At 35.4% G+C, this 12,413-nt stretch overlaps 1 protein-coding gene across 1 annotated transcript in view; it reads right to left on the bottom strand.

Moving 5' to 3' along the window:
* LOC113457650 (neurobeachin-like protein 1) overlaps positions 1–12,413 on the bottom strand; it is a 69,820-nt gene that overhangs the window by 6,062 nt on the left and 51,345 nt on the right. The window contains exons 11-12 of the mRNA XM_026786169.1: positions 10,011–10,097; positions 7,553–7,636 (exon numbers count right to left, since the gene is read on the bottom strand). Coding sequence (XP_026641970.1) covers positions 7,553–7,636; positions 10,011–10,097 — 171 coding nt within the window. The remainder of the gene's footprint in view (positions 1–7,552; positions 7,637–10,010; positions 10,098–12,413) is intronic.

Raw genomic sequence — 12,413 nt, forward strand, 5'->3', positions numbered from 1 at the left:
GGAGGGGGGAAGGGTGGGAGGAGGGGGAGGGAAATGGGAGGCTGGGAGGAGGTGGAAACTTGTTTTTTTTTTTCCTTTTCTCAATAAAAAAAAAGAATTAAAAAAAAGTGTTGAGCAGGGACAAAAGTTACAAAATTTAGCCCCATTAGTACGTACCAAACTCCTGGATGGCTTACCCAGAGTTCTAACTACCTATCCAGTGATCTCCTTGGAAAGACCATCTGGCACCAAGTACCTTAAGGTAGTCAAAAAATATAAATGGAACCCATTCGTATGGGTGATCTAAAAGAAATTAAATAAGCAATCATTTCTTACAGCCCACATTCACCCTTTGTTAGGAAAATGGTCAAAACATGGGCTTCAAGCAATAAGGCTACCCCACAAGCTCGGCTTCAGTTAATCTCAGTGGTCCTAAAAGATGGACCGCAGCTTCTCTAAAAAAGTTATTTGGCCGTGGCGGGGAAGAGACAGAAATCTTTAATAAAAAAATAAATTTAAAAAAAAAGAAAAAAAGACAAAAAAAATTTTTTTAATATTTTCGAGACAGGGTTTCTCCGTAGCTTTTGGTTCCTGTTCTGGAACTAGCTCTTGTAGACCAGGCTGGCCTCGAACTCACAGAGATCCGCCTGCCTCTGCTTCCCGAGTGGAAGACAAAAATTTTTTAACAAAAGGAAAAAGCAAAAGAACTTGAGATCTTGAGAACTTTGATTCCCAAGATCAAATTCTTGGCGAGAGTTCTTACTCTGATCCTAAGGACCAGGCTCTTTATAACAAATACACCTTATCCCTATGCAGCACAGCAGCCTTAAATTTTTGGTACAGGATTCAGAAACCAAAAAAGAAAAAAATATATATTAGAATTAAACAGAGTCAGAGAAAACCTTTTAGTGACTTTTTTCAAAGATTAACTAAGGCTGGACAAATAGGAGTAACAGAACCAGAAGGTGGATATATACTTATTAAATCTTTGGCTTTTAAAAATGCCAACTTTGAATGCAAAAAGATCCTTGGGCCTTTAAAGGTCAGATCAGTACCAATGGGTGAATGGATCTGGATACAATGAATGTTGAGACATTTGACTATGATAATAAATTGGGTAGGGGATATGATTTCCAATGTTATGAGGAAACAGCAAAATGCTAAATGTTTTAATTGTGATAGAATAGAACATCTGAGAAGGGATTTTAGACAAGAAATTCCTAGAAATAATATCTACTATAGAAATGGCAAGAATAGGAGGACTTGGCCTTCGGGTGTCTGTAGGAGGTGTGGCAAAGGCTGACACTGGACCAATAAATGTAGGTTGACAAAGGACAGACAAGACAATCCGATACCATCGGCGAACTTCCTTGGGGGCCTCTCACAGGTCCAATGGTCCAATCTTTCCCAGTTACTGTGGAAAACATGTCCCACAAAAAATTTTAAAAATCCAGTGCCCACTGTAAAAAAACCATACTGGTCTGAATGATAAAATAGATGTGATTGATAAACCAAAATCTAGTAGGAAATAAAAAACATATATTCTGGCAACTTCTATAAATAATCAAAGACCAAAGCTAAAAATGTAAATGGCATTGTTATTGAGGGCTTGATAAACATGGGTGCAGATGTAAATATCATTACTCCAGAATCTTGGCATCTTAATTGGCCTCATCAAGAGGCAGATATTCAGTTCCTAGGAATTAAAACCCTATCTCAAGTAAAACAATGCATGAAATAGGGTAAATACATCAGGCCTAAAGAAAAAAAGTGAAGACTGAGACTATATGTAGCTAATACTGCAATGAATTTATGGGGTTGTGACCTGCTACAGCAATAAAATATTGAGGTTAACATTCTTCCAGTACCAAAACCTTAAGACAAAGGTCATCAGACATTCAGGCTGTACAAGAACACAAAACAACTAGCAAACCTTCAGAGGTTCTAATGGCCCTGCCTTTAAAATGCTTAACTGAGAAACCAATATGGGTTAAACAATGGTCTCTAACAGAAAGCTTTAAAACAGTTGGTACAGGAGAAATTAGATGCTCAACATATTAAAAATTCTACCACTCCTTAAAATTCTCCTGTATTTGTTGTTAAAAAGAAATCTGAAAAATGGAAAATGGTAACAGATCTTAAAGCTGTCAACAAGGTTATTAAACCTATGGGCCCCTATAATCTGAAATTCCTCTGCCTTCTCTGTTACCAAAAGGATTTAAAGGATTGTTTCTTCACTATATCTTTACAAAAAAAGGACTGAAAAAAATTTGCCTTCATAGTGCCTACTTATAATAATTCTCAGCCTACTAGGAAATACCAATGGACCATCCTCCCACAGAGAATGCTCAATAGCCCCACCCTGTGCCAAAACTTTGTCAGTCATTGAAAATAATATGTAAGCAATTTTCTAAGTCTGTAATTTACCATTACATGGATGGCATTTTGTTATCAGATTCAAATGTAGATACCTTAAAAAGAATGTTTCAGGAGGTTAAAAAAACAAACAAACAAACAAAATTGCCTAAATGGGGATTACAAATTGCTCCTAAAAATTCAAAGAGGAGATTCTGTCAATTACTTAGGTTACAAAATAGAAAATGTTTCTTTCTCCATGCCTATTTTGTCTAAATTGTATTTTTATTGAATATATGTCTTTATAAGTAATGTTTAAGTTTTTCACAATAAACATTAGATTTTTCTACAGATCCCTTTCCTCCAATAATCTTTAAAGATTCCAGGAAGAAGATGTGGCCCCACAGCAATGACTCCACCTGTTTAAGATAAAATCATGATGCTGACAGCGCTAAAATAAAGATTGGTTTTTTGGGTACTAGCTGCTAAAATGGTGCACCTTCTCACAACATTCTGGTCAGAACTTCAAAGAAAAACTTTGAAAACCCTATCAACTACTCAGAAATCATTTGCAATTATACTAGACAATAATCTAAAGAGGAAAAAAAAAGAAAAAAATTGAATGGGATAATAGGTAATTTACTGTGAACTTATCCATACTAATAATAATCATAGTGAGTAATAAAGTAAAAACTTGTGAACTATTATTTATGGACAATTTACATTTGTATAGTTTATTATATATTAATATAAGTTCAAATTATATTTGTTATTTCTGTTTACGATATTTGTACACCTATGCAAAGTTATTTCATCAGATTGTATGCATATATGTTTCTACCTTTTTAAGACATTTTGTATATTGATACAATTTTAGCATACATTTATCATATTACAATATATATTCCTACCTCTCATCAAGATACTTATACATTGTTTACATTTTGAGGTCATTGTCTTCCTTTACTGCAAAGTTGTTTAAATGTTGTTTAATATTCTGATATAAAGTTTTAGTCTTTAAGTTATAAAGGTATAAAGTATAATATGTCAATAGTTATTCAAGTTTGTTATACATATAGTCAGATTAATTAAGTTCTTTAGATACATAGAAAATATAGTGTGCATAGATAGGTAATTTTCAACCACTTTAAGGATCTGTAGAACATGGCATTTAAATAACTTAGGTTTCCATTGACGTGAGACACAATACAATTGCTCCTGAGAGCACTGATCTACTCCCAAGAGAATGTTAAACAGCAAAGACATGCCACTTGGAGCTTGTTTTCTTCTTGGCACAATTGGCCTTTGGTCAAGGAATTGCCCATTCATCGACCACTGACAAAGTACATGGTGTAGAGCAGGACACAAGAAAAAAGACTGCCAAACCTTGCCAAAATAGGCTAAGATGGTTCTAAAAATTTTCCTGCCTCTGAAAATGGTCTGTCAGTTACACTAGGCCTTGGCCAAAGTTGGTTGCTTCAACATTGCAAATGAGACTTTGAGGCAACAGGTAGCCAGTTGCCTCTATCATATACTGCATATTTTTGGAAGCTGCTTGATTGCACTTCCTGCCTACTCAAGTAATATTATCTCCCTTTTCAGGTCTTCAAGGGGGTTGAAGATTAGATAGTTGTAGTTATCTTCCTCTTATGATTTAGCCAAACCATTTCCAATGCAAGACTTAGACTCTTGAGGATAAAATGTTCTTTAAAACATTTAGCATGTGTTCCTTGTTTAATACAGTTTATGTGGGTTGTGAGCACAATTTTAAAATTGATATCTGTTCCTAGTGTATATAATTTGTATTGGGTTTGGAACACTCAAACGGGAAGGTGATGGGGAATCCTTAAAAGGCTGGACCAGGTTAGGGCATGAAATTTAGAGTAGCTGAAGAAAACTGCCAGCCCTCTCAGGGACCTCTCTCTCTCCCTCTCTCTCTCCCTCTCTCTCGTTCCCATGTAATACAGCTGAGGTGAGACTTTTTGTTCCTGTTTCGTGAGTTTGCCCTTATAATAAAGAAAAATATAATTGGTATAGCATAAGAAAAATATAATTGGTATATCATGAAGTTAGCCTGGGATTCCCTGACCCATGTCCTTCAACAACGATTAAGAGAAACTTTGTCATAAAGCCTCTTACTTACAGAGGGAAGGTATGGGCCCTAAGCATATTAAGTATATACTCTAGCACCATGAAAGTATTACAGTAAAACAAACAAACAAGCAAAACCCCCACCTTTAAATGACTTAAACAGCCTTGAAGATTTGAATTTCAGAACAATAGTATCAATTTGTTTTTCTAATAAGTGAACCTCTAAGTGCTTAAAGTGATTTCCCTTAAAACAAAAATAAAACCCTTATATTAAGTGGCAAGTAAAATCAGAAATCAAACTATAAAGTCTGAAATAAACTTAATAAGGATTATAATATTTCAAGGAACATTCCTGAGAGCAGAAAAGTGGAGAATATAGTACTTCAGGGTGGAGATAAGAAGTTAGGGTGATGATCATGTCACTAACACACATTATATAATTAACTATGTGTCTGGTATGTTACACAGATAACTCAAAATACTTAGAACCACTCAATGAGCTACTTATCAGTATATGAGCATAATCAGATGAAACTACAGTCAGGACAGTGGGTAAGAACTGATATAAGGAGCTAGACGGACAGTTCAGCAGTTATAAGCACCGAATGCAATTCCAGAGAAACTGGGGCTCCATTCCCAGAACCCACATGGCAGTTCAGAACTGAACTGTCTGTAACTTCGGGTCCAGAGGATCTAACACCCCCACACAGACACATATGCAGACAAAACACCAATGCACATAAAAATTAATAAATCTTTAAAAGAAAGAGAGAACAAACATAAAACCTAGGTTAATGATCACAAGAAATAAAACAGAACTCTATAGCCACACACATTGGGAAAACAAGTTCCATACTGGCAAGGTAACCACATGTGAAAAATACTCATATTGTGGATAGTTATAAACTAACTAATTAGCAAATATGATTATTTTATTAATAAATAGCTATACTGGGAAACTTAATTATTTAAGCTCAATAACCATACTATACACTCTCAACACCAGCAGTAAGACCCACTCTAATCGCAACAATGTGACCCTCTTTTAACCAAGGCTGTAAATAGTGTGAAGCTCCTTCATTAATGTAATTTTTTTGGTGGTTTTTTTTGTTGTTGTTTTTGTTTTTGTTTTTAGACAATCTCACTGCAGCCGTGGTTAGCCTGTAACTGGCAATGTATAATAGGCAGGTGCCATCTGAGTGCTGGGACTAAAGATATATACTACCATATAAAGTCATCAATAGCTTTTAAAATCCTGCAGTATCCATAAGGAGTTTGTCTATAAATTTATCAGCAAATTATAAGAAGGTGAGCTATTTTTGTAAACTACTTGACAGGTGTTAGGCTTTATACACTTTTGATATAGATATAAATAATTTGCTCTGGTATGGATCTTGATTTATTGATACAAATTTAAGGTCAATTTTGTTATATGTAGATTTCTGCTCTTGATTAAGGACTTGTGATTGTGTAGCTCATTTAAAAAATGTAATGTATCATTAAGAAATATAGGTTAATAGATAGTAATCTATAATAGTCAAGATTATAGCCATGTTAGTTAGATTTTCTTCAAATCTTTCAGAGACCTTCAGAATATGGCATTTAAAATGTTTTAAGAACTTAAGACTTTTCATGACAGTGAGACACATCTGCTCCTGGCAGCACCAATTACTTTGAGAGGAAGAAGGGCATCGAAGAGGCTCCTTAGCCATTTGGGAAAGAAACTGCTCTTGCCAAGACTGCTTCACTGGACAAGCAGTAGCCACAGAGACTGCTGAACTTGCCTAAAGGTGAGATGGTCTTTTGGGGTTCTTGCTTCATGAAAGAGTCTGCCAGACATTCTGCAGGACACAGAAGAAAGTGACTGAACTGTCTTTGAAATTTCCTACTTCATGGAAAAGTCTGCTGGATACTATGGACCTGCAGGCTGAAGATGGATGCCCCAACGGTACAGAAGAACTCTGGGTGACTGTCCAGGCAGTGAGATGTCTCTGTTTCTGGTGGTTCCCATTGCTTCTCTCTGACTCTGCCCTTCTTTTTCCCTGCCCACCTAAGTTCTTCCTTGATATAGGTCTAAAGCAGCTTCTTTATTCATTAACCTATAAAAGCAACACATAGACAAAAGGACCTCCCATATCATTTCCCCCTTCCTGTTTAAACAAAAAGGAAGGCTTTAACTTTAACATAGCAAAACTATATATAACAGAATAGATATCAAGCAAGAATTATAGTTACAATATTTATATTTACTTTATCTTTTATCATAACTAAGGAAAACTATATTATTACTATCTACTCTTCAACTCTATCAAAGACTCCAGAAGGATATAATATTGCCTAAGTGGTGCAGGAGAATTGTCTGTATTCTGTCAATCATATTTTGAATAAACGCTGATTGGACAGACAGGAAGTAGAGGCAGGAAAATTCTAGGAAGGAGGAAGCCCATTCCCCACTCCTGCCCAGATGACCGAAGAAGCAGGATGTGATCTACCCGATTGAGAAAGGTACCGAGCCATGTGGCTAACATAGATAAGAATAATGGGTCAATATAAGTTATAAGAGCTAATAAGTAGCCTGAGCTAATGGGCCAATCAGTTTTATAACTTATGGAGATCTCTGTGTGATTTTCTCTGGGACTAAAGTGCTGGGGGATTGGGCGGGACAGAAATCCCAACGAGCCTGGCCCTCATGTTACACCTCAATAAACAGGAAGTGCATTATGTTGTTTTCATTGGTTAATAAAGAAACTGCCTTGGCCTGCTGATAGGGCAGAACTTAAGTAGGCAAGGAAGACAGAACTGAATTCTGAGAGAAAGGAGGCAGAGTCAGAGAGAAGCCATGCATCCACTGTCAGAGTAAGACATGCTGCCAAAATTTAGCTGGTAAGCCACTGTCATGTGGTGATACACAGATTAACAGAAATGCATTAAACTAAGATGTAAGAGTTAGCAAATAAGAAGTTAGAGCTAATGGGCCAAGCGGTAATTTAATTAATATAGTTTCTGTGTGGTTATTTTGGAGCTAAGCTAGCCGGGCGGCCGGGACGAACAAGCAGTCTTTGGAATTCACACAACAAAAATTAATATAATAAAGATATTTTAAAGCTTAAAAGAATCCACTTCTCACCTTAGCAGCTGGAGAATTCTTCATCACGGCTGTCAAAGCTTGAATTGTTGATACAGCCAAACAATCTAACCGCCCCTGAAACACCTAACAAAGGGAACAGCAAGAAATTAACAAATGTACTCAGGATTTTGTTCACATGGAAACCTTTCTTCTGAAAACCTGAAGAAATAATAGCATGCATTGTATTCCTTTCTACCAGATGGGTTGTTGAAACAATATTATCTGCAAGAAAAAGTTTCTTAATTAAGAGAAGATACACCACATGTCAAGAAGAATGAAGCACATTCACTTAATATTAATTTTTCTGAGGAGGAGGGAAAAAACCAACTTTACACATGCCTTTAAAAAATAATGGACAATCTCAAGAGGAGAGGAGGGAGGTCTGCAATTAGAATTTATACTATGCTTTAATTTCCCTTTAAACATTCTTGAACTTACTAGGCTTAAATAGTTAACATGTATAACGAAACAGCTTAAATAACTGTTTGCTTGGTTTCCGAATTCTGTACAGAAATGGAAATGATATGGACATATCATCGTTAAACAGGCATATCTATTTCTATAAATAATTTGAGGCAAATGATGAAAATGAAATGTGTATATATAAGTAGTGGTATGCTTTGGAGAAGGCAATCTTCCATGTCAAAAGTTTTATGGAAGAATTAAAAACTCACTTGACTTTTATTTAAGATTAATCATAATTATGATATGCATTAGATATCATGAGATATTCTTCTAGAGAATAAATCAATAAGTACCATCAATAATACTAAAAAAATAAAAATTAAGAAGTTAAAAATTTAACATGGTTGCTATATAGGACTTAACCACACTTTATAGCATAGACTTTAGACTAGAAAGCTGGGGTTGCAGAGATGACTCAACAGTTAAGAGCATTGGTGCTCTTGCAGAGGACCTGGATTCAATTCCCAGTACCCGCATGGCAGCTCACAACAGTTTGTAACTCTAGTCCTGGAGGTGTGATGACCTCTCCTGGCCTCTGAGGGCACTCCACTCTCACACACTGAGAGACATACTTAAAAATGACTATGATTTAAAAATAAAACATGCAGTATTATTATGACCTTAAGCTAGTCACTCACATAATAACATTCTCTTAAACTCTTTAGGTTTACTAAGTTCTATTACTTTTTTGTGTGGTACTTAATCTAGAGTCCTGACTTTACACAAGAAAACATCTGTAGTAAACTATAAATTTAAATTTAAATACACAACATTTATACGAATAAGATCTGTGGTGGATTTTGTTCAAGAACAAACTAAAAAGACCTCATCATAGCAACCTTTTAAATTACCATAATCTTTTGTAAGAAATTATATTTAAGAAGCCCTTAAGAGAGTATAAATAGAAAGAATCTAAAGCAATAAAGAGCTCTGTGAATCTCTATTTTACACCCATAAATAGACATCAACAGATTACAATACTCTTTTTCTACAGCTCAGTAAACCTAACATTAAGTGGTGTAGGGAGCGGGCCGCTTGTTTGTCCTGGCCGCCCGGCCAGCTTACATCCGAATTAAACACACAGAAACTGTATTAATTAAAACACTGCTTGGCCATTAGCTCTAACTTCTTATTGGCTGACTCTTAACATATTCGTTTAACCCATCACCATTAATCTGTGTATTGCCACGTGGCAGTGGCTTACCAGAGATTTTAACCAGTGTCCATCTCTGGTGAAGGACCATGGCTTCTCCCTGACTCTGTCTCCTTTCTCCCTGCATTCAGTTTTGTCTTCTCTACCTACCTAAGTTCCATCCTATCAACTAGGCCAAGGCAGTTTCTTTATTCATTAACCAATGAAAGCAATACACAAACAGAAGGAACTCCTATATCAATTAAAATAATTTTAACAAAAGATATATAAATTCTCTAGGAAAAAAAGCAAATTTACAGGTAGGTTTTTGGTTTTTCCCAAATTAATTTACCAAATATATTTTGATATTCCAATATAGGGTTGAATTTTGAGAACAGAAAAAATAAAATTGTATGCTAAACTAATATTCAAGGGGGCTCATCATCTTCTTCCCTTCCTCCAAGATTCAGGTTGTCCATTAAATGATAATCATTATGTCAATAAGAAGCAAAGAATCAAGATATTGACAATGACTGCGCATATTCAGAAACAACGCCCTCACGTCCCAATACACCACAGTGCTTAGAAAAAGAAGCCCCTCGAACAAAGGCATCACCAGGTGGGTCAACAGTGATACTGGGATCCATTCCTGTACTTTTTATCTTCCCAAATTGAAAAAAGGCACACATTAACACAGAATTGTAATGAAGGTTTATCTTTTAATTGTAATAATTCTCAAAAATAAATAATTACTAGAATCAGGGGCTTTTTTTGGAAAAATAAGAAGAAAAGCACAGGAATAGTTAACCCATTGACTGATTCTGGACTTCAGCTGAAACAAGATGCAGGCTTTGTAGATACCTGGTCCTCACTTATCTCTGTCAGTAATTGGTTGGCAAGGTCTTTCTCGTTCTTGTCTGCTACCATACTGTGAGCATTTAAAAATAGCTGTTAAAAACAGAGACAAGAATAATGGAAAAAGAACATTCAATTGATACCTAAAACCAGAATGAGGTCCAACTGGAATTTCATGTCTCTTGAAAACTAATCTAAGAATCCACATATGAAGTACATCCCTTCCAGAAATAGCTGCTTTCTGAATAACAATTTTATAGCAGTTTACACAGTATATAATGACTGTAGATATGATTCTCCTTTCAAACTCACAATAAGAACTAACAATAGATTAATATTCCCAAATTATTAAAGAAACAAGAAAGAATGACACTCAGAAAAGTAAACTGCTACTGAGCTAGATAAAAGATACTTCAGTAAATAATGATGTGTTTAGCTGAGTAAGTTTATAAAATCCTACTTAGCTAACATTAAAAGGAACTCGTTCCAAAAATACTTCTCAGAGTCTCAAAGAGACTAGTATATAGCTTGACAAAGGAAATCAGTGTACAGCACTGACTGCCCAAGTTTATCTGAGCTCACATCTTGTTAAAAAATATTCTTCACCTGAACATACTTCATATTTTACTTTGTAGTCTCAAAGGAAACTGGGGAAATCTCTGGCACACATGATATGCTTTAAGTTTTTTTTAAGATTTATTTACTTATTTACTTGTTTGTTTATTTATTTATTATGTGTACCTGCATGTATCTCTCCCTGAAGGTCAGAAGAGGGCACCAAATCTCGCTAAAGATGGTTGTGAGCCACCATGTCATTGCTGGGCACTGAATTTAGGACCTCTGAAAGAGCAGCCAATGCTCTTAACCTCTGAGCCATCTCTCCAGTCCTGTGCTTTAAGATTTTTAAAACCTTGTTATCATTACAGTGGATGCATATATGTGCGGGCATAAAAGGAATGACGGCATATGCCACAGTGTACATGTGGAAGTCAAAGGCTTTAGGGAAAAAGCTCTCTCCTTACACCTTTACATGAGTCCCACAGATCAAACTCTGATAAATGGGTCAAACACAGATCTAACACTTGTCATTTGAGCTGTACCACTGGCCCATGACTATTCTATTTTACATGAATCAAAGGCATTAGGTACTTTACTTTTAGTGTCTTAACTCAGCATCCAAAAAGATTTTGGCTTCTGTCAACTCAATGGGGAGAAAGAAACTTCAAATGAAAGTGAAATGGAGAGAAAGGTTTATAAAGAAATTAACAGCATCCTAATAAGTAATTTCTTAGGAAATTATGTTATTTCAGAAAACAGAAAAAGTTCAATTACATGTATAAATGAGAGTATAAACTGGGCAGCAGTGGAGTGTAATACTGGATGCAAGAGTATATGTAAAGCTTAATGCAATAACAGGCTTTGGAAACGGGGCTTTGGAATCAGAGACCTTGATTTGCATCTTGGTTTTATTCAACTTCTTGAGTATTTGAATTGAATTTGTACTACCTAACCTGGCAAAATCTCTAAACGATCCTTTAGAGTGTGTATGTGTGGTGCTAAAGCTCAAACTTAGGGGCCTCATGCATATTTAGGAAGGTGCTCTATAAATGAATTATATCCCCTGTTCTTTGCTACTTCTACAAGCTTATTTATCTAAAATGGGACTATCTTATCAAATAATTCTACAGGTTAAGCGATATATAATCTATAGTAGTTTATTTACATGTCTACCACACAATAGGGATTTAAAAAATGAAAGCTAATATTAGGAGGAAAATTATATATGATTTTGATTTCTTTATTACTCAAGTGTAAAGGAATGGGGATGCTCAGACAAAAGTAAAATTAAGTAGTCTCCAGGGTCAGGTATATAACTCACTAATAAAGCACAACCCTAACAGGCAAAGGCCCCCAAGTCTGATTCTTACTATCACAAAACAGAAGCTAACACACCAGCCTACACAAAGAATTTGTTTGTTTGTTTTTGTTTTTCAAGACAGGGTTTTCCTATGTAGCCCTGGCTGTCCTGGAACTCACTTTGTAGACCAGGCTGGCCCTGAATTCTGCCAACAGAGTGTGAGTTTAAAGGCATTCACCATCACTGCCCAGCCCACATAATACTGTTAAAGTTCTTGGTCTTAAAATAGAAAGTATAACTCTAATAATTTAAGACAAAAAAAAGCACAAAATTTCAGCCAAGATGAGGGTTTTAAATCCTTCCTATTACTAAAGAAAGGTTGTGTTTTTTTCTTATAGTTAAAATATCATTGAATTATCAAAATGCATTGTACAAAACTAAAAGAATTACCAAAATATTCAACATTCATCACATCTAACCATAAAAGTCTAATATATGATACCATGCAATATATATTTTACACATATAGAAGAAGTTTATATTATAATGAA

This window comes from Microtus ochrogaster, linkage group LG4, assembly GCF_000317375.1.
Source record: "Microtus ochrogaster isolate Prairie Vole_2 linkage group LG4, MicOch1.0, whole genome shotgun sequence".
NCBI lineage: Eukaryota > Metazoa > Chordata > Mammalia > Rodentia > Cricetidae > Microtus > Microtus ochrogaster.